Genomic DNA, 19,437 nt, shown 5'->3' with positions numbered 1-19,437 from the left:
GCGCACATTTGCCGACATGCGGCAAAGAGATGCCCATATTCGACTTCAGGAGGATATCATCGAAGAGGTTTGGACGCGGAGGGGTGGACGTTGATGTGGTTGCTTTTATTTCTATCTCCTATGTAATTTTTTTTTTCCGAATGATGTATGTTTTTTTTTTAATGAAATATTCGCATTTCTCCGTTCATATTCGTGTCGAATTTTAATTTTAATTGTGAATTTAATTTTATTGCGGGAAGTCCTAGTGGGAGGGGCACCACCGGAGACGCTCTAAGTATTCCTTGTTTTTATACTAGTATTACTACATCCCTTGCGCAGCTTCTCTCTCCTTGTTTATACCACAATTTTATTTCTGCCCTAGATCTCATACTCCTTATACATCGCAACAGAGGCTCTTTTGACATAGCCTTGGAGTTTGATAAGGTGTTCGATGCTCACTTGATTTGGGAGATGGGGATGTGATTGTTGCCGGATTTTGGTTGAGAGGCTCGGGAAAAGGTATTGAACGATGATGATGTTAAAATCTGAGTTCTAAAATTTGGAATCAAAATCGGTTGATACCTTTTTACACGAAGACAGAGCTGATGCAAGCGGCTGTGGATCGGGTTAAGAATATCTGACGGTCTAAGAATTACAAACTCAGATCTTGATGTTCATTCTTCAATCCATGTTAAGCACGGACACACTAAGATCCATACTACACACCAAGATTTTTTTCAAACAAAAAATATGAGATATTTATGACAACACATTAATACATAATTGGTAAAGTTCATGTTAGTAAAAAATATGACACCAAAAAATAAAATGGGATAATTTTATGGGGCATCCCAAATAGACAACAGTTGCAACGTAACCTTCATGCCATACAATGGAGGGAGATGAAAAAGATGAGACACCAAAAGGGTTCAATCTTATTGCCCCATTCGCGAACAAGAGATCGCTCACATGATCACGAAGATGTCGACCTCTTCCCCTCTCGGACAAGAAATGAATTTGAGCGAGTTGGCCATGGCAGCCAACATCCGTATGGTATGTGGGATTGTGTTTGGGAAGAGGTACGAGGAGATTGGGTCAGAGATGAAGAGATTCCTTCAGATTCTTGAGGAATATGAAGTGCTCGCGACCTCTTTCTTTGGGTCTGATTACCTTCCGGCATTTGGTTTGATGGATAAGATAAGCGGAAGAGTGATCTAGCAAGGTGAAAGTTTCTCAGCGTTGCCTTTGTTGTTTTGGTTTTGTTTGATGGATAAGATAAGCGGAAGAGTGATCTAGCAAGGTGAAAGTTTCTCAGTGTTGCCTTTGTTGTTTTGGTTTTGTTTGATGGATAAGATAAGCGGAAGAGTGATCTAGCATAGTGAAAGTTTCTCAGGACTGCCATTATTGTTTTGGAGGAGGTAGCATGGTGAAAGTTTCTCAGGATTGCCATTATATTTTGGAGGAGGTTGAGGTTCCAAGTTAGATCTCTCATAATATACATTTTCTTCCCCTTTCTTCCCTCCCATCCAATCCCTTTGGGATTAGTTTTTGTGGCTAGATCTGATTTATCCCCTTTTGCTTATGATTAATTAGAGATCAAACACCATTGAGCCTGTCTTGGAATTATTAGATGGATCTCAATCACATAAATCTATCTCAGTATAGTTGATTAAGAAATTTTCTGGTTTAGGTGATATTTCATTAAGAAGTAAATCGTTTGATAGGAAAAGAATTTATACATTAAAGGGTGAATAAAGGTTGTCAAAATCTTTGTTGGATGCATATTTTGCTGGAACAATGTTGAAATTCGAAAATGATATAGAATGTAAAGATTCCATATTTCCAACTCCTTTTGTATGAGAGTAAAACATAACTAGGTGTGTGTAATTTTTAAATGTCGAATTAGATTTTGAATGGTCGTACGTATTTGATTTTCAACGATAACTTGAAATTTTCAGTACATTAGAAATTTACAAAATCATCCAATATAAATATTGTCCATAAGTACTCAAAGATCATATTTGGATTGTATGACTAATTAAATCCATTCTTCTAAGGTGGTAAAAATTATTTCAATTGCAAAACTAACTATTTCATCATCACAAATTCCACAGTTATGGCACACAAAAAATCCACTGCATCTTCTACTTCATTTTCAAATGCAAAAACTATTTCATCACAACAAAATTCGAACAATTTTTTAATCAACATTAACCTCAGTTGCAACCTAATGATACTCTTCGATTAGCTCATTTTCCCTCGTTTTGAGAGCCCCATTAGTCTTTTTAATTACTTCATTGGTAGAAATCTGAGATAGGTTTTTGATTGAGTTGAGAGGCAAAAATGGACACTTCTAGAGGGTTTTGGGCTTCTTTGTGGAACTTGGTATGTTTCTTGCCTTTCTTCAGCAGTCTTCTGCTTCTTGGATTCATTAAAGGTTTGCATCAATTCCATCACCTTGTTTCAATCTCAGATTCTTGAATTAATATGTGCTTAAAGATAGAAGATTTTATTTTCCATTTCAGGTATCATTATGTTTCCTGTAATACTTGTCATAGTGACAATTGGAATTTCTGGGACAATACTACTTCTTTGGCCTATGCACTGTTTCTACACATATTATTGTGTTTTAAGGTTAGTTTTTGAAGTTTGAACCTTTTTTTGACACTGATTGCATTGCAAACCCATTGCATATTGTATTGAATGCCTTCATATTTGCAGCACAAGGCAATTTGGTCCAGTTTTGAAGCTCATAATCTGCATATGTTTAGCTGCTGCCTTAATTTCATGGCCACCGATTGGCCTTGCCTGCAGCGTTCTGTCCGGGGCAGTATACGGCCTCTTCTCCCCGATTCTTGCCACTTTTCGGGCAGTCGGAGAAGGGAAGAGCAGCAAGTTATCTCACTGCATTTGTGTATGCAACTGTTTCTTAGCTAATGAGCTTAAGTCCTTCCATTTCTCAAATGGTGTGGTTTGTGTTTCTCTCTAATTATTTGCAGGATGGAACATGGAGTGCTGTGGAGGGGAGCTTCACTATGATAAGGGATTTCTCTGATGTTTGCTACCATTCCTACCTCTCAATCATGGATGATCTTCTCCATCAAGAGGGGGAACGCTATGAAATCCGGTGTTGTTTCCCCTCCCTTCTGTCAATAGGCCGTCTCTCTGTTTCATCTTATGTCAATTTGAGCTGGCGTGTGTGTGTGCAGATTGCTGCACGTTCCTCTGGCTCTCGTTGCTGGAGCTGTGGGTGTGGTGGTGGACCTGCCTGTGATCTCGGCTCTCGCCTTGTGCAAGAGCCCCTACATGCTCGTGAAGGGGTGGCATCGCCTGTTGCAAGACTGCGTTGGCCGTGAAGGGCCTTTCTTGGAGACCATATGTGTGCCCTTTGCAGGGCTCGCGATCTTGCTCTGGCCGTTGGTCGTGGCTGCAGCCGTTCTATGCTCCATCGTGTCGTCTGTCTTCTTGGGTGCTTATGCAGCTGTCGTCGTGTATCAGGAGAGCTCAATCTGGTTCGGACTGTGCTACATTGTTGCCTCGGTGTCGATATATGATGAATACAGCAACGACGTTCTTGGCATGCCCGAGGGGTCGTACTTCCCCAGACCGCGTTACAGAGAGAAGGCCTCTCCACTGCCATCTGCCCTCTCCAGCCTGAGCTCCCCGCCTTCTCCTAGGGCTTCCCGGATGCTCGAGCTGAAGCCCCTCGAGGTATGCAATGCAGTCATCAAAACTTTTATCTTGTGTAATGCTAAGATTTTCGCCTTCTCTTTCGTGTAGCTAGCTAATGCCTTGTTCAAGGAGTGTCAGCGGCTAGGCGATGTTTTAGTTTCCGAAGGCACGATTAAACTGATCGACATCGAAGAGGCCATGAACCGGAGAATGCTCACCGTTGGATTGCCTGCTTACTGCATTCTTCAAACACTTGTGAGATCAGCTAGAGCTGATTGTGGTGGCATTTTGTTGAGTAAGTTGAAGAAATGTTTCTAATTTTTTCTGTGTTTTTAAGAAACGTGATAGAAAGAAAGATCGTTGATACAGGTGAAGGCGTGGAAATAACGACTTCAAATAGGCCTAAACACGTGTTTTATGAGTGGTTTCTCAACCCTTTGCTGATCATCAAAGAGCAAATCAAAGCTGCTAGCCTCTCTGAGATAGAAGAGCATTATTTGGGCAACTTGGTGCTGTTTAGCGGCGACGCCATGAGATTGAAGAGCGCCCACGTCGGGCCAGAGTCTGAATCAGAAGTTAAACAGGCCGAGCTCGAGGCTCTAGGGCGAAGGCTAATCGGGATCACCAAGTCAATATCGAGATACCCTACGTTCAGAGGCCGGTTTGATCAGAGTATGAGGGACGTCTTAGGTCAGCTTGGTAAGAAATCAGGCAGCAGCAAGGCTCGTACACCGAGGAGGTCGGTGAGCATGTTCGCTCGTGTTTTTACACGAAAACGCGGATCGGGTCAAGAAGATCCAACAGTGTAAGAAATAGAAAACTCAGTTCTTGATTTGTTACTCATTTGGTTTCAATAGAATCATAAGCTTCGTCTCGTATTTCATTTCATCAGTCCACGTTAAACACGGACACACACTAAGATCCATAGTAGTACACACTAAGAATTTTTCAAGAAAAATGAGAAAATACATCCAAGTTCTAAGCAAAGAAAGTTACATATAAGTTACACAAATAACTAATTTCTTAGACAACATTCATAGTTGATGAGTGTGGAAATGAAAGAATGAAACGTAGAGATAGAACGGCTTTCTACTCCTTTTTCCTCGAATCCTTGAGCTGTCCTCGCTTTCTAATGGCGAGGCAGAACTTGAGACGCCAAGCATCAATGGCTGACTCAGGCACTGAATTCGCCACAGCCCAGAGGAGGGTGTGCGGCCAGTAAGGAGTGCAACGGGGTTCATAGCCTATCCAACGCAGAGCTGCACGAGCATAACCGTCTGCTGATGGAACGAAGAAAGACGACCTTCTGATTGATGCCATCTTTGTGGCAACATAGAGCGGTACCTACCAGGAGCAGAATACCAGATTTAGCCCTAATTTTCGTGATTTAGCGACTGACGTCGACTGGAGCTTGAAATCTGCCGACCTAAACATGAGCCCTAATTTATGGAAATTAAAAGGCTCTATCTATGACTAATGCAATGGGATTCTTGATACAAAGTTGATACTCCAAAGAAAGAAAAAGTAACTATGCTGAATAGGTGAGCGGACATACCTGACACTGTACGTCAATTCCACTCTTCTTGTACTCAACGTAAAGACATCTTGAGAACTGATCAATGTACCTGAAAAACAAACAACCTCAAATTAGTAAAACAGTAGTTCCAACAAACAGAGTTGAATCCCCCTTTTATTATCTCACTCAAATTAGTGAGTCATAAAAATAACCTTCAATCCTTCATATAATTCCAGTCACCTGATAAAACAGTAATACACGAGCATACACATACTTATTCGTTCATATTTCAAAACCACAATAATCTTCATTCTAAAATGGGAACAAAAACTAACCACTTTTTACATCTAACATATACAATACTCAAATTTCAGTAGGAAGCAAAATTGAAAATGGCATACATCAAAAACCACCAAACTTATAACAGCACATTAATTCCTAATACGCATTTCAAAAAGGTTCAATCTAAACAAATAAATCAGCAAATCAACCTCACTAAGAACATAATATTAAACACCAAAATTGCAACCAGATTCTAAGATAGGCACACAATAAACAACCACTTTTTACATATATCTACTTTTCAAGTTAAAAAGAAAGACAGCTAAAAACTACAGAATCAATTGCAACTCAGTCTCAGATTCATTAATTTCAATCTTAACACCAAAATGCAACAAATCAACCACCAACAAGATAAGCTGGTGAAACATCAAACAACCAACCATTACCCCCTGCATTTATAATATATCCACTTCTTCGACTAATTCCAGCATAGAGAGAGAGAGAGAGAGAGCAACAGATCAAACTCACGTAGATGAGCTAAACAGCAAACAATTTAACCAGATTCCAGATTTGGCACACAAAGAAACCAATTTTTTCCTCACATTTCAAATCTATTCACCTCTCATACTAAATTCCAGCATCAATCCACAGGCAGAGAGCCAAGATAGGCTAAACATCAACTAATCTAAAGAAATTCCAGGTTAGGCACCAAAAAAAAACATTTCCCCAGCATTTGAAATCCATCAACTTCTCTACTAGATCTAAATCCCAGTATCAAGCTACAGAGAGAGAGAGAGAGAGATCAACAGTTCAAACCTCACAAAAGATGCTAAATATCAAATAACCAATCTCACACGTTACCAGCAAATCAATCAATCGACGCAACAAAACAGAGATATCCAAACACGAAAAAAAACAAAGAGCAAACAGATCAAGCCACGAGAAAATAAGCTAAACATCAAACAAAGTAACAAGAAAAGATTTTTTTTTTTTTTAAAAGAAATCTTTGAAGAAAAAGAGCAAAAGGACTAACGCTTTAGTAGCAGCATAAACAGAGTAAAGCGGATCAGAAGGAATAACAATAGCAGCACCGGAGCCAATATTCACAATCGCCCCCTTTTTCCTCTCCACCATCCCAGGCAGCACCGCCTGCGTCACCTTCGTGGTCCCCACCACATTCACCTTAATCAAATCATTCAGCAGCTTCTCATCCACCTCGTGGAAGAATCGCGCGTACGGATACGAAACCCCAACATTGTTAATCAGCAAACCCACATCCAAACCCTCGATCGCCGCCTTAATCCTCGACACCCCGTCGTCCAATTCGCCCGAGAAGTCCACCACCACCGTCTTGATCTGAATCGCCCCGAATTTGGATTTAATCGCGCCCGCGACCTCCTCGAGCTTGCTAGGGTTTCGCCCCACTAGAACCAAGTTGAGACCTTTTCGCGCCAGCTGGAATGCGAAGGACTTGCCGATGCCGTCGGTGGGGCCCGTGATTAAAGCCCAGGAGCCGTATTTCTTGAGATTTTTGGCGGGGCGGAGGAAATTGACGTAGGCCCAATTGAGGAAGGAGATGGAGAGTTTGAGGAGAGAGAAGGAGCCGAGGGAGAAGAGGAGGAGAAGCCATGTGGGCTGAGATTTGAGCTGCTCCAAGATGCAATCCGCCATGAGAGATGATTTCGAGGAAGTGTGAGAGTGAGATTTGAGGTTTTAGTTTACAAATTGATTTTTATTTATATAGGTCTACTATGTAGGTTTGTTTTATGGTAATGTGAAAATGAATAAATTGCTTCTTTATTTTATTTTTATGGAAGTTGGTAATCTATCCCATAATTGTTTGATCTTTTAAATATATTTGAAATTTAAGAAATTAGTATTTAATTTGAAACTAAAATTGTGCTCTAAAATACTTCTTTCTCATTTACATGCTACTATTTACTTTGATTTAAATTTGATTTATACAAATTTAGAAAACGAAATTAAAGTATATTTAAAATAAATAATAGTAGCAGTAATATTTTTTAAAAGATTACTCGAACCTAATACAAAATTATCAGATTCTTAACATGTCAACTTGATAATAACAAAAGTCTAATAAAGTTTGATCTACCTTCGTTAATTTCGTTCATATTCATATTAGACTTCTTTGTCGAATGGGAATATCTACTGCCACTCTCCTCAAATGATTTAGTTTTAATTCAAGTTTCATTAGTTTCTTCTATATCAATCTCTTCGTATATTCTCTTAAAAGTATTTTAAATATAATCCGTACAAATTCGAAAACATTGGCACAAATATATACGCTGCAGATTTAAAACTTTAGATAGGTACCCTCTCTTAATTATATTGAATAGGTTTTAACTAAATTTACAAGGGTAAATATAGATAATAATGAGATAATATGGTGAGAGGGAGACAGTTGGATGGATAGCAGTAGCATTCAATTTGGAGATTAAATTAGTTGAGCTTTTCAAAGACTTCATATTTGCAGTTGTTGGTTGAATCAGATGGCCAGAAATTGAGCCAATTAGGTGAACAACAATAACAACTTTATAGTATTCACTAATTCACCTATATTTATACATTCTGCAAATAAAATATAATCGATAATGAAATTATATTTAACAAAAATAGAAACCAAATGTTTTAATATAAATTCTGTCATTTTATGGTGAGTAATTTTATTTTGTTGATGTTTGTACGGTCAGATCTGTGAAGCCTAATCAATAAATATATGCGGTCCGGTTAGGATCGCCTCTAACATTTCCTACTTTGTGTTGGCATTCCAAATTTATAATAGTAGTATCCATGTATTTATTCTTTTTTTTTATCTATTTTAAATTATACTAGTTATTTTCTTAAATACTACTGTACTACTATTTGTCCGTGCTGGCGATATGTTGGCGCATATATACGTGGCTTCATTAAAATATTTTTTATTCATCATGTTATTTTTTTATTGTATTAATAATTTTCTCTTTTATGTATAAAAGTTGTGTTATACAATAACTAAGTCGTGTCCCTGTCCCCCTATAAAAAAGTTATGTTAGACGTGCTCATCATGGATTAGTGAAACAAAGAAAAAAAATACTCTCTTCGTTCTATGTTAATTGAGTCATTTTTCGGTAAGTTCCAAATTAATTGAGTCATTTCTATTTTTGGCAAAAAGTAATTCTCCTCTTTACTTTAATCTCTCTTTATCTCTTTTACTCTACTATTTCTTACTTTTTCACCATCTATTTAACGTAATATTCTTAAACTTTGTGCCGAAAAGAAATTTAAACTCTGTGCCGAAAAAAAATACCTCTGTAAGAAATGGAGGGAGTATGATTTAGCATATATCGCATAAATTAATATTTAGTATTTATATACCCGCAAACAACGGTAGTTAAGAACTTTTGATACGTAACATCTGTCTTAATAGATATTGTGAAGAAAGGTTTATATTACTGCTTATTCTATGTATGTGGGTATTCGAATTTGGCTGCATAATATGGAGTTTTATTTTTAAGATAGGATGTTAACATATTTGGAAATATAGATGTTGGTTTATTTTCAAAGGGGGTTAAATTTTTAGTATGGCGAAGGTGGTAGGGAAGACTCATGTTTTGGATGGTATTGGCATAGAAGCAATTAGAGCGCCTATCTTTGAAGGTAGGAGTCCCCAATGATGGATTCTATCAAGTTTAATACGAATATTTCTTTGGAAGGGGTTCAAGGCGAGCTTAGGTTGAGGTTTGTTTCTTGATGCTTTCAAAGCATGGAAGTCGGGCATTGTGGTCAATACCGAATTTGTTCCATTTTGATTATAAAATTTTGGTGCATATTTTATGGGCTTCAGCGGACCAATTGTTAGGCTTTCATAAGTTAGAGGTGAAAATTGATAGCTTTACGAGTTTTTATGATCATGGAGCAGTTGGTGTCTTTTAATTGTCACTCCATAGTCCATAAAGTGTGTTGTTTACTACTCCATAAGACTTTGATTTAGTAGTAATTCATCACATGCATAGAGAAAATAAATTTCTGTTGATTTTTCATAGAGGAATTCATATTTTAGAATCGCCATCATTTGACCTCAGTAGTTGGTTAATCCATAATAGATTATGTCTTTCTTATATTCGTTAGTTGATTCATTTTGGGTTTAGCAGCTTTCTCTCGGGTTTAGCAGCTTTCTTTTGTAAGTTTATGAATTAATAAATATCAGGGGAGTGTTATATTGCTAACTCTATACTTAATTGTTAACTATAACTAAAAAATAGTCATTAAATATTCAAATTAAAGACCTAGATCATTAGTCCTGGAATGTCAATACGATAAAATAAAACGTCAATAAGGGTATTAAGGTCAATTTTCAACAAATAACTGTAAAAAAATATCCCAAAACTTTAAAACGCATATAACTTTTTCAATTAAAATTATTTTTTTGCACAACATATATCAAATTAAAGATAATTTCATAAGGATTCTAACGAGATCTCACTTGCATATGGTTCCGATGTCAAAATTTGAAAAAAAATTTAAAAAATTTCTATTTTTTCGTACAGCAACAAATGTCGACAACATGATATATAAAAGAGTAAATGTCAAATGTGGTCCTTAACATATGACCGTTTTATCAATTTGGTCCTGAACATTATCTTTTTAATTATTTGATCCCTCACAAATGAACTCGGACCATAATCGGTCCTAAATTAACAGAACCGTCTACTTTTACACGGTCAATCCATTTAGTCAAGTTTTGACCAAAATTAACCATTTTAATGGTAATTAATCACACCAAATCAAACCCTCTGCCGCCTCTCAAACCCCTTTGCAAAACCTCCGCCGCCTGAACACCCTCTGCAACCTCCGCTGCCTGAACACCCGCCGCCTGAGCAGTATGGGTTGCGCAAGCACAGAAGCTTTCTCTCTCTTCTCCCTTTGCCGCCGCTGACGGCATCCAAAATCCTGCCCCCAAACTTGCCCAATTCCAAAACCCCCACTCCCAAAGTTACAATTAAGGAAACGCTGCCGGTGTTGGAGGAGTTTTTTGGAGACGATCAGGAATGGGTTAACAAGATAAGCGAGGCCATAAGAACAGATGCTGACAGCTCAAATTCGATTTATGGAAGGAAAATTGGAGGAGTCTACAATCAATTTGGGGGAGAAGACGGCAGAATTCGGTCGATTCCGCCTCCGTTAATGAAAATTCCCTCAACTTGTCACAATCCCCAAACTTGATCAATCCTCAAATTCGCGCTGGCAGTGCAAATCAGGTCCGTGATTCCGGTGTACGCGTCTCCACCGGTGAGGGTGAACTCCGACCAATCGCCGCCGATCAAAGAAGCAGCTCTGCCGCCGCCGTCATCGATATGATCGGAGGTTGCAGAGGGTTTTGAGAGGCGGTAGAGGGTTTGATTTGGTGTGACTAGGTTAATTTTGGTCAAAACTTGATTAAATGAGTTGACCGTGTAAAAATAGACGGTTCTGTTAATTTAGGACCGATTCTAGTCCAAGCTCATTTGTGAGGGACCAAATAATCAAACAGATAATGTTTAGGACCAAATTGATAAAATGGTCATATGTTAAGGACCACATTTGGCCTTTACTCTATATAAAATATGTCAATATAATACATGAAGAATGTCAATATAAGAAATGCATTAACATTCTCAAAGCATTGTGTTGACATTCTCAAAGCATTGTGTTGATATTTTTGAAACACTATATTGACATTTTCATTCAAAACCCTAATTTGGTATTTTTTTATCTTTTTTTTATTTATTAATTAAAACGAAAATTACACGTGAAAAATTGTAGAGTCCAAATTTTCTAAAATCATATAATCTTAAATTAGTTGCAGTCAGTAATTAAATGATGAGTTAGCAATTGATCACATCCCATAAATATCACGTACAACAATTAAATGATGAGTTAGCAATTGATCACATCCCATGAATATCACATACAGTAATAATGTAATATCATTTCGCAGATCAAAATCAATTGTACACTATGATCCAAGTGATATATTCTTCATCCTAACTCTTGTTTTTGCATTACTTAATCTTTTAAGTGTGTGTAGAGGCAGAATAGAGAGAGATCAGTCTTAAAAGAATAATAATTGAAAGGAAATATGGAAATCTGCCGATCGATTATCAATTTATTGGTTACACATATATGCATTTACAAAAAACAAAGTAAAAAAGTGACAATAGTCTCAAATAGAATTTGACCACTATATATGTGTGTGTCTATTTCTTGTCAATTGCACATTTCCAATTTTAATCTCCAGGGCTCCAAAACGCAAATTGACGTCTCAGAAACAACAAAGCCAACTCGTCTGTATGATTTATGAATACAAAGAAAAAAATTATTAGAAAAAGGTCATATTTTTCCATAATAATTATTTTGAGGTGGAACAAAAGTACGCGGATCTATATAGAAGACCTTGCGGGGTGCGTCGTGGTGGGCCGTGCTTTGAGTACGGGCCGGCTGGTCAGATCCCCCTGCCGAGCCTTTGGCCTTCTCGTCCCTTGCCTTTGCAAATATGACCGTAAATCCATCCGCTGAGGCCGGATTATTCACATCCCATTCTCCGAATTTAGGTAATGCCCGCCCTTTCTCGTTCTGCTACGCTCCACAAAATTCACATGCCACCAAAATTTGACCATGTAATATTAATTTTAGCAACTCGTAACCACCTCTTTTCGAAACGAATAAATTGAAATCACTTTATCCCATCAAGAGAAAGAGAAAAATATACTATTAATGTTCATCAATTGCTACATGTACATGTTGTTCCAACCTAGTCCATATAATTGACGTTAACAATGATCGAACCGACCAATTAGGTACATTAATGTGATAGGAGTAATTAATACTCCATATAAATGCTTGTCTTTATGTCGCACGTTATTCATTCTCCCTCAAAACAAAATAAAAAGTTTGAAATAAAAACAGAAGGGGCTAAAAATTACCCAAAAAACTAAAACAAATTTGAAAAGATGAGGAAGAAATCCAGATTCTTACAAGAATTACATCAAACATAAATTGATCCGACAAAAACATGAATTGAATTTGATCATGTCTTGGCAGATAAATCTAAAATCAAATAAAAATTACTAAATCAAATCGTCTTATTGATGATATGCAAATCAATCAACAAAAATAAGACTAGAAAAAAGATTAGGAAAAAAGGTGAAACTTACAGACGTCATATTATTGCAGGCTTTAGAGCTCAGGTGGAAGAGAAAAACTAAAATTGTGTTTTTCTAGAGAGAAAGAATGAGATGATGAAGATTATATGAGAGAACTCAACGCCTTTTTAGGAGGTGAGGAAATAGCAACTGTTACAATTTTTTCCACATAAACATATGCTATCTTGCAAACTGCAATCCAAATTTTTATTACATAATCCTTGGGTTGACATTATAATTCACATTTCTACCATATTTTAATATACATAGCATCCCACTACGTTGCACGTATTATAACTTATTAGGAGTATTATTTTTTTTAAGTACCAATTTTTCAAATTTAAACCAATATATAATAATTTATGGCCATTAATGAATATAGGTCGTGTTCAATTTTCTAGATAAAATAATATCAAGATATAATCTATATCTATAATTGAGTTGTAAAATTATTTTAGTCATAAAGGATTAGCTAAGACTTAATTATCTCATGATTATCCATCTAAAATTAAGTTGTGTGATCGAATTTTATAAACCAACACATTACATATTTAATCCCAAAATACAATCTTGCAAATCGAACTCTCTGCAAAATACAATCTTGCAAATCGAACTCTCCTACTTGATTTGTTTCGTATTTTGATTAGCTTCTCCAAAATTGTTTTCAATCGACCATTAATTTACATTGTCTTTTTGAAAAGCAAATATTGCATCTCCAACCTAATAATCTACTTTTATAAACAGTTTTATTTTCTCATTTTGATTCATCCATCAAAATTAATCACTTCTATTTATGTAAAAAAACCCATCATTTTTCTCTTTTTCACTATGCCAACTTTTGTCTCTCCCAATCATGTATTAAAATAATTTATATTAAGCCTATTATTAAAGAAGGAGACCAATTAGTAGTACCAAGTTTAGTAAGCTTCAATTAAGGGCTAAACCCAACTCAATTTTTAGATTGAAAACATGTCTGAATCTCAATTAACCCTAGACTCAAGCTCAACATACCATATAATAAGGCCAAGTCAAGTATTGTCAAGCTCGAGTTGCAGCCTTGCGAGGCTACCAACCCGAATACAGCTAAAGCGAGCTCGACTCACTCACATCCAAATTAAAGTCCCGGCAAAAACTAGATGCCCCATTAAAAGATGTGGCCTCCACACATACGATTAGAATGGGTTCAATTCTTAACAGAATTCTTTTCTGGACACCCACTTCTTAATCTTGGCACAGTTTATGGATGACAATGTTGTAAAATATGGTCCCATTATATATATATATATAGAGAGAGAGAGAGAGACTCGTAACATCTTCAACAACCTAAGAACTAACCACACAACCCATCATGTTCACAAAGATCACAAATTTAGCTGTTGTTTGCCTAATAAATCTAGTGATCTTTCATCACTTAGTGTCACAAGTTACAGGAGCAAATGCCCGTCTCCCCCTCCTTGTGAATCCTCAAACCCTAAGAATGTCTGAATATGTTACTATAACTGGTGCGCTCTGCACAGCTCAACGTGAATACATCTTACTCTTCTATTTTCTAAAACTACTCTGATGGTTGCTTTACCTTGCAGGTTGTAGCAGTGACTGTGATGTAGCCTGCTGTTACTGTGATATCACGACACAGCCACCAGTATGCATCCAGTGCTGCAAAGGCGATCCTTGATCTGCAAAGTATGATATACATGTATACATATATGTATTGAATACATTAACTTACACCATCTTCTAAAACAATGTACAGGAATTCTATAAGCACTTAAGATACATAACATTATTGAAATCTTATGAAAAATCACTTAGGAACGATCTGATCCACAAAAATATGAGTCATGTATGTAATCTGAGATAAGATCGACATACACCTACATAAGGCAGTTCTCTTTTCACCCCCCATCTATCTTGGTAGTTCGTGATGGGTATTCAACGGTAAAGAAAAAGAAAGTGCAGTAACAATGAGGTGCTTCCTTTGATTCACCAAGTAATATTCAAACCATAGTCTTAAAACACGTGTGTAAGAAAGATTTCAATGTCACAACCGGTGTAGGAAAGAGCAGGAAAAATCTGAGCATTACAAACAAGAACTCTGACTTCTCAACATTCTTTTATTATGTTTATTATCTTTAGGTCGAATACATAACTTGCTATGTCAAAAATCCACCAACCAATCATTTGGTTCTTGCAAGATATGGCACTTAGTAAGCAGGAAGGGAAAACTCGCTCTTGGAATATTACCTGACTATAATTGAGGCAGAAATTAATGTTTTCTTGAAAGTCTTAGAAACACAGCTGCAGATGAAATTTGAACTCTAAGATCGGCAATATCAAGATCATGGCCCCCTTCAACCAAACCCCACCTATCAACCTGTAAATCTTCCTCCAGTCTTATCAACTCAATTGCTTGCTCAATACTCAACTTCCCACGAAACATGCCAACTGCAATGATCAAAGAGTGTGCAGCTGCAGCAATTGCATCTATTGAAGCTAGTTCATAATCATCCGTTTTGATAAGAACGTTCTCAAAAGCCTTAGCAAGACCCTCTTCCTGCTTTCCACCAAAGAAACTAGTGTACACAACGGGCTTAAAGCCAAATTCCAATTCCACCCATTTAATTAGGGGACCGAATTTCTCCACCTGCAATTCTGAAAGAAGCAACTATATGTTCACATCACATAGATTTTGAGCAGAATACTGGCATAACTAGACTCGTACACATATTATACACACCTCGGAGATCTCTTGTAAGATCATTGTCTCGGGGAGCACGAACAAATACCAGATCTTGATGGAACTTTTGCATCAGATTTCCAATTATCTTTGGCCTAGTGACTGGTACTCTTTCCAATGCAGTACAAGCAAGCTTCATCAGAGGCATTGTAAATGGTCTAATTCCATCTGTTTGCTACAAGACAAAGATTTTCCCCTTAAACGTCTAATCAAAGTACATTGTAGACATTCAATACAAACTTTACTTTTTTAAGCTGCGAAGAACCCTATAACTAAACACAAAGGAAAGGCTATGACACACATCGGCCGCCTACATGAATATGATAGTCGATTGCCCACACCAGCTAAACAGAAAATATCATGGCACTATCACAATTAGAAAAATAAATGTAAGATGGCCTTGAAAATATTTAAAAGAATTTCTTGACTACAATACACAGAAAACTAACAGAGACACTGGAAAGACATAAAAATTGCTAATAACTAGGGAAGATGTGAATCAGACGGAATCCACATAATATAAATTGGAGTAAAAAAGAGTAGAAAATTACAATTTCGATCCACAATTAAGTGCATAAAATGTTCTACAATGAAGCTGAACTCGCATATACCGAATAAGATCGAGATTACCCAACATTCGAAATCGAAATTGTGACGGCAAAGCTATTACTTCAAGATCAATTCAACAAAAAAATTGCAGACCTTGAACAACACAGTTGCTAAAATCAACGCAGAAAACCTAAAATTCTAAGAAAAGGTAAATCCTAACCAGCATCAGAACGTTCAATTCGAAAACAAATTGCAGAGAAAAGTTAAAACCCTAACACAAGGTACGAACTGGAATGCACCTGGTACTCCCACTCAGCTGCAATGGCCTTAGCCAGAGCTAGGGTTGGGCACTTGAGATTCCTCTTGGAGGGGGTTTTGAGCGTCCTGTAATCCAGCATGACGCTCCACCCAATCCCGTCGTCAGCTTCTTTCGTCGTCACCTCATTGTAGAACCGTTTTCCAACAATCGAGCCAGTCATAAACGACATCGGCATGCTCACGGAATCGGACGCCCTTTCCCGGCCCTTCACGTATATTGTGTCGTCTCCCTCGCCGGCTCTTGGATCTTTGGAGGAGAAGGTGAATGATGACTCGCCGGATGCCACCGCGACACTGAAGCGGCGAGCGGAGGAGGTGAGGGTTCTCAGAGCGCAGGGATTTAGGGTTTTTAGGGCTTTTCCGACCATCCATGATGCCATCTTCTTCGCTTTCAGAGAACTGATTGTGTGTAAGAGAGACAAAGAATAAGTGTGTTTTTCACCGCCAAGTATTGGCTAGCAAAGGCCCGTTATTTATAATTGTCAAGCCCATTTTAGAAAATTTACCTGTGGATGTTATCAACGCCAAGGGGTAGTTTAGATGAATCTTATTCTCTTTGTCATTTTAGCTCGGCCCAACATTAAGAATCATTTTAATTTATTACCATAAATACTATAAAAACTACACATTATATTAATTTATTTCACTCATATTTTATTATAAAACTAATATCATCTTCATCTTTTATCCTTTAAAATTAAAAACTACTTCTATTTTGGTTTGTCACATTTTAGAAACGCCGTAAGGGTCTGGCGAGTCGCCAGATTCTGTAAGGCATGAATTTGGCGAGTCGCTGGTAGTGTTGCTAAAAATGTCGTGGGCGTCTAGTAGGGGCGGACAAAGTAAGAGGTGAGGAGGGCTTAAGCCCTTACCCAAAAAAATATCTACCTTTATTTCTCCTTCCAAAATTTTTAAAATTTTCGAAAACCATCACCAGCCCTCACCAAACTAATGCTATTGAAGACGGAATCTTAAAAAATTAAATGACAAGAAGGGCTAAAATAACATGGGAACAAAAAGTTGTAGAGGAAAAAGAATAACAAAAAGTATTAATAAAATTAATACTATAATATTATTATAATAAAAGCATTATTATAATACTATAATACTTCCTCCGTTTTATAGTAATGGAGGCGTTTCTTTTCAGCATGGAGATTAAGAAAAATTGTGTTAGGTGAGTTAAGTAAAGGGAAAGTAAAGTAGAAAATGAAAAAGATAGATAAATTAAGAGAAAATAAAGTAAGAGAGAGTAAAGTAGGTGTGGAAAAATGTGTTGACTTTCACTAAAAAATAAAATGACTCTATTACTATGAAATGTACTAAAATGACAAAATGACTCAATTACTATAGAACGGAGAGAATATTATAAGTGCATTTTTTATTATACTGGGAGTTATGGTATCGTACGTTTAAAATGCGGTTGATAATGGAAAAATAAATGTGCTGTGTTTATTTTGGTCAAAGAAAAGTAAAATGTGATGTATTAATTTAGATTTTTGTTTAGCGGACATAAAATTTCAAATTGGTTACTTAATTTTAACTAAATGATCGCCGATTAAATAATGGAAAATTTTGTTTAGTTTTCATAATTTTTCATGTATACTAGGACATTATTATTATTATGTGAAATTTGTTAGAAATTTGGGCTTTCACATGACTAATTTAATGTGATACATGACTAATTTAATGTGATGACTATTTTTCAGTTGCCCAATTAAAGTGATCTATTAAAGATTAAAGTTTGGGCCAAAGTGTATTTATTTTGTTATGGAAATAAGTGTAGATACAATATGAGATTTTCTATTTGATGAGGGACCGAATAGAAAATAAAGGGGTTTAGATTTAATATAAATATAAGCTAGGATTATGGTCCCCAGACGTCCGAAGAACATTCGATATCTCTGTATTCTCTCGGCAGACTATTGCAAAGAATGTCTCTGGTCGTTTAAAAGATCCATAGCCGCTACAAAGCGATTCCACCGTTCAATTCTAGATGGATCAAGGTACGCTTCAGCTCTACAGTTTATACTCCTTCTCCGTCGTTCTCGGTTAATCTTCGTAGAGAGCTTTAAGTAATTGTTCATTCAATTATTACAACATGTGGTATCAGAGCCACTCTATTGATGATTCTCTGAGAATTGAGAATTGAGAAAATGAAAATTAGGGTTTTATTCCAATGTATATATATACGGCCACCGTTAATTTTTGGACTATGAATCTATTCTGGTTATATACATATGAATTGATCATGGTGAATTTTATGGGAATTTTATTCCGTATGGTTACTGAGATTTTTTTTTTATTTGGTTGGATGTTTTCTGTGGTCGGTGTTTCCGCACTCTATCAAATTTTCTTTTGATTAAAGATTATGGCCACCGCATATTTTGGTTCTATTGAATTAAGAAATTGGTTATTACTTGTGTATTGCTCCAGTTTGTGTTGTGATTTGTTGGATATTGTTTTGGACTATTATTTGGGCTGCCTTTTATTTGAGCCCAGAAAGAATTAATTGGGCTGAGCCCAATGACTTATCTCCTTCCACCGATGCTACCACGTGCCCCCTCTCTTGGATCATGCTTCTCCACCGTTGGATGTAGGGTTGTGTTTGTTATGTGAGAGCCGACTATTTTGAGTCTCATTCACTGTAACACCCGTCTTTTAGTACCTTTCGCGATTAGTTTTGTTTTGAGAATGAGCGAGTGATAGACCTTGATTAAAATACCGTCTTCGTTTTGTTTGGTTACGATTGGAAATAGTGAATGCTCGAATTGTTGTTGGTTAATCGTGTGGTGAAAATAGTCGACGAGATTGACGTGAGATTCGTTGATTAGAAAAATGGGCAGTCGTTGACAAGTACTCAGAATAACACCAAAGTACTAAAATAAAGACACAACAATTTAACCTATGTTCTAACTTAAATATATGGGCCTATTACTTTATCAATCTTGTTCTAGCCCCTTTTTTTGTTGGGAAGCCCAATAAAATAAATTCTTTTCTGCAGTCAAATTTTTGGTCAAATAATTCTCCCAACTTCTCCCACACGGTTTTGCCATATCTCCATCTTCCCTCAAAATCTCCAACTGATTTTCCTCTCCTTATTTTTAACTCACGCAGCCATCTCTTCATCACCCATTCTTTCATTTGTGGAGAGGTGTCTAGCATGTCAACAAGTGAAAGCCCTACATCAACGACCCTAAGGGAGA

At 36.8% G+C, this 19,437-nt stretch overlaps 3 protein-coding genes across 4 annotated transcripts; 1 reads left to right on the top strand and 2 right to left on the bottom strand.

The window, feature by feature from the left end:
• Positions 1-2,322: 2,322 nt before the first annotated feature.
• LOC125195709 (uncharacterized membrane protein At3g27390) lies at positions 2,323-4,539 on the top strand. The gene is made up of 7 exons (XM_048093881.1): positions 2,323-2,416; positions 2,505-2,613; positions 2,701-2,893; positions 2,979-3,106; positions 3,189-3,690; positions 3,760-3,946; positions 4,021-4,539. Exons 1-7 carry the CDS (start codon positions 2,323-2,325, stop codon positions 4,458-4,460), a joined length of 1,653 nt encoding a protein of 550 aa, XP_047949838.1. The 3' UTR covers positions 4,461-4,539.
• LOC125195710 (very-long-chain 3-oxoacyl-CoA reductase 1-like) lies at positions 4,500-7,176 on the bottom strand. The gene is made up of 3 exons (XM_048093882.1): positions 6,483-7,176; positions 5,207-5,276; positions 4,500-4,995 (listed from the first exon to the last, which is right to left on the bottom strand). Exons 1-3 carry the CDS (start codon positions 7,118-7,120, stop codon positions 4,741-4,743), a joined length of 963 nt encoding a protein of 320 aa, XP_047949839.1. The 5' UTR covers positions 7,121-7,176; the 3' UTR covers positions 4,500-4,740.
• A 6,768-nt stretch (positions 7,177-13,944) lies between these two features.
• Positions 13,945-16,667, bottom strand: LOC125196754 (ATP synthase mitochondrial F1 complex assembly factor 2). Of its 2 annotated transcripts, XR_007171940.1 has the most exons (5): positions 16,216-16,667; positions 15,368-15,542; positions 14,875-15,282; positions 14,207-14,306; positions 13,945-14,101 (listed from the first exon to the last, which is right to left on the bottom strand). XR_007171940.1 is itself a non-coding variant. In XM_048095367.1 (4 exons), exons 1-3 carry the CDS (start codon positions 16,612-16,614, stop codon positions 14,897-14,899), a joined length of 960 nt encoding a protein of 319 aa, XP_047951324.1. In that variant the 5' UTR covers positions 16,615-16,667; the 3' UTR covers positions 13,945-14,306; positions 14,875-14,896. The 2 variants fall into 2 exon arrangements, 1 of the variants encoding a protein (XP_047951324.1); XM_048095367.1 differs by having other exon boundaries at positions 13,945-14,306.
• Positions 16,668-19,437: the final 2,770 nt, after the last annotated feature.

This window comes from Salvia hispanica, chromosome 6, assembly GCF_023119035.1.
Source record: "Salvia hispanica cultivar TCC Black 2014 chromosome 6, UniMelb_Shisp_WGS_1.0, whole genome shotgun sequence".
Classification (NCBI taxonomy): domain Eukaryota; kingdom Viridiplantae; phylum Streptophyta; class Magnoliopsida; order Lamiales; family Lamiaceae; genus Salvia; species Salvia hispanica.
Note: the sequence above shows the minus strand (reverse complement) of the source record. Positions and strands in the feature narration are given on the sequence as shown.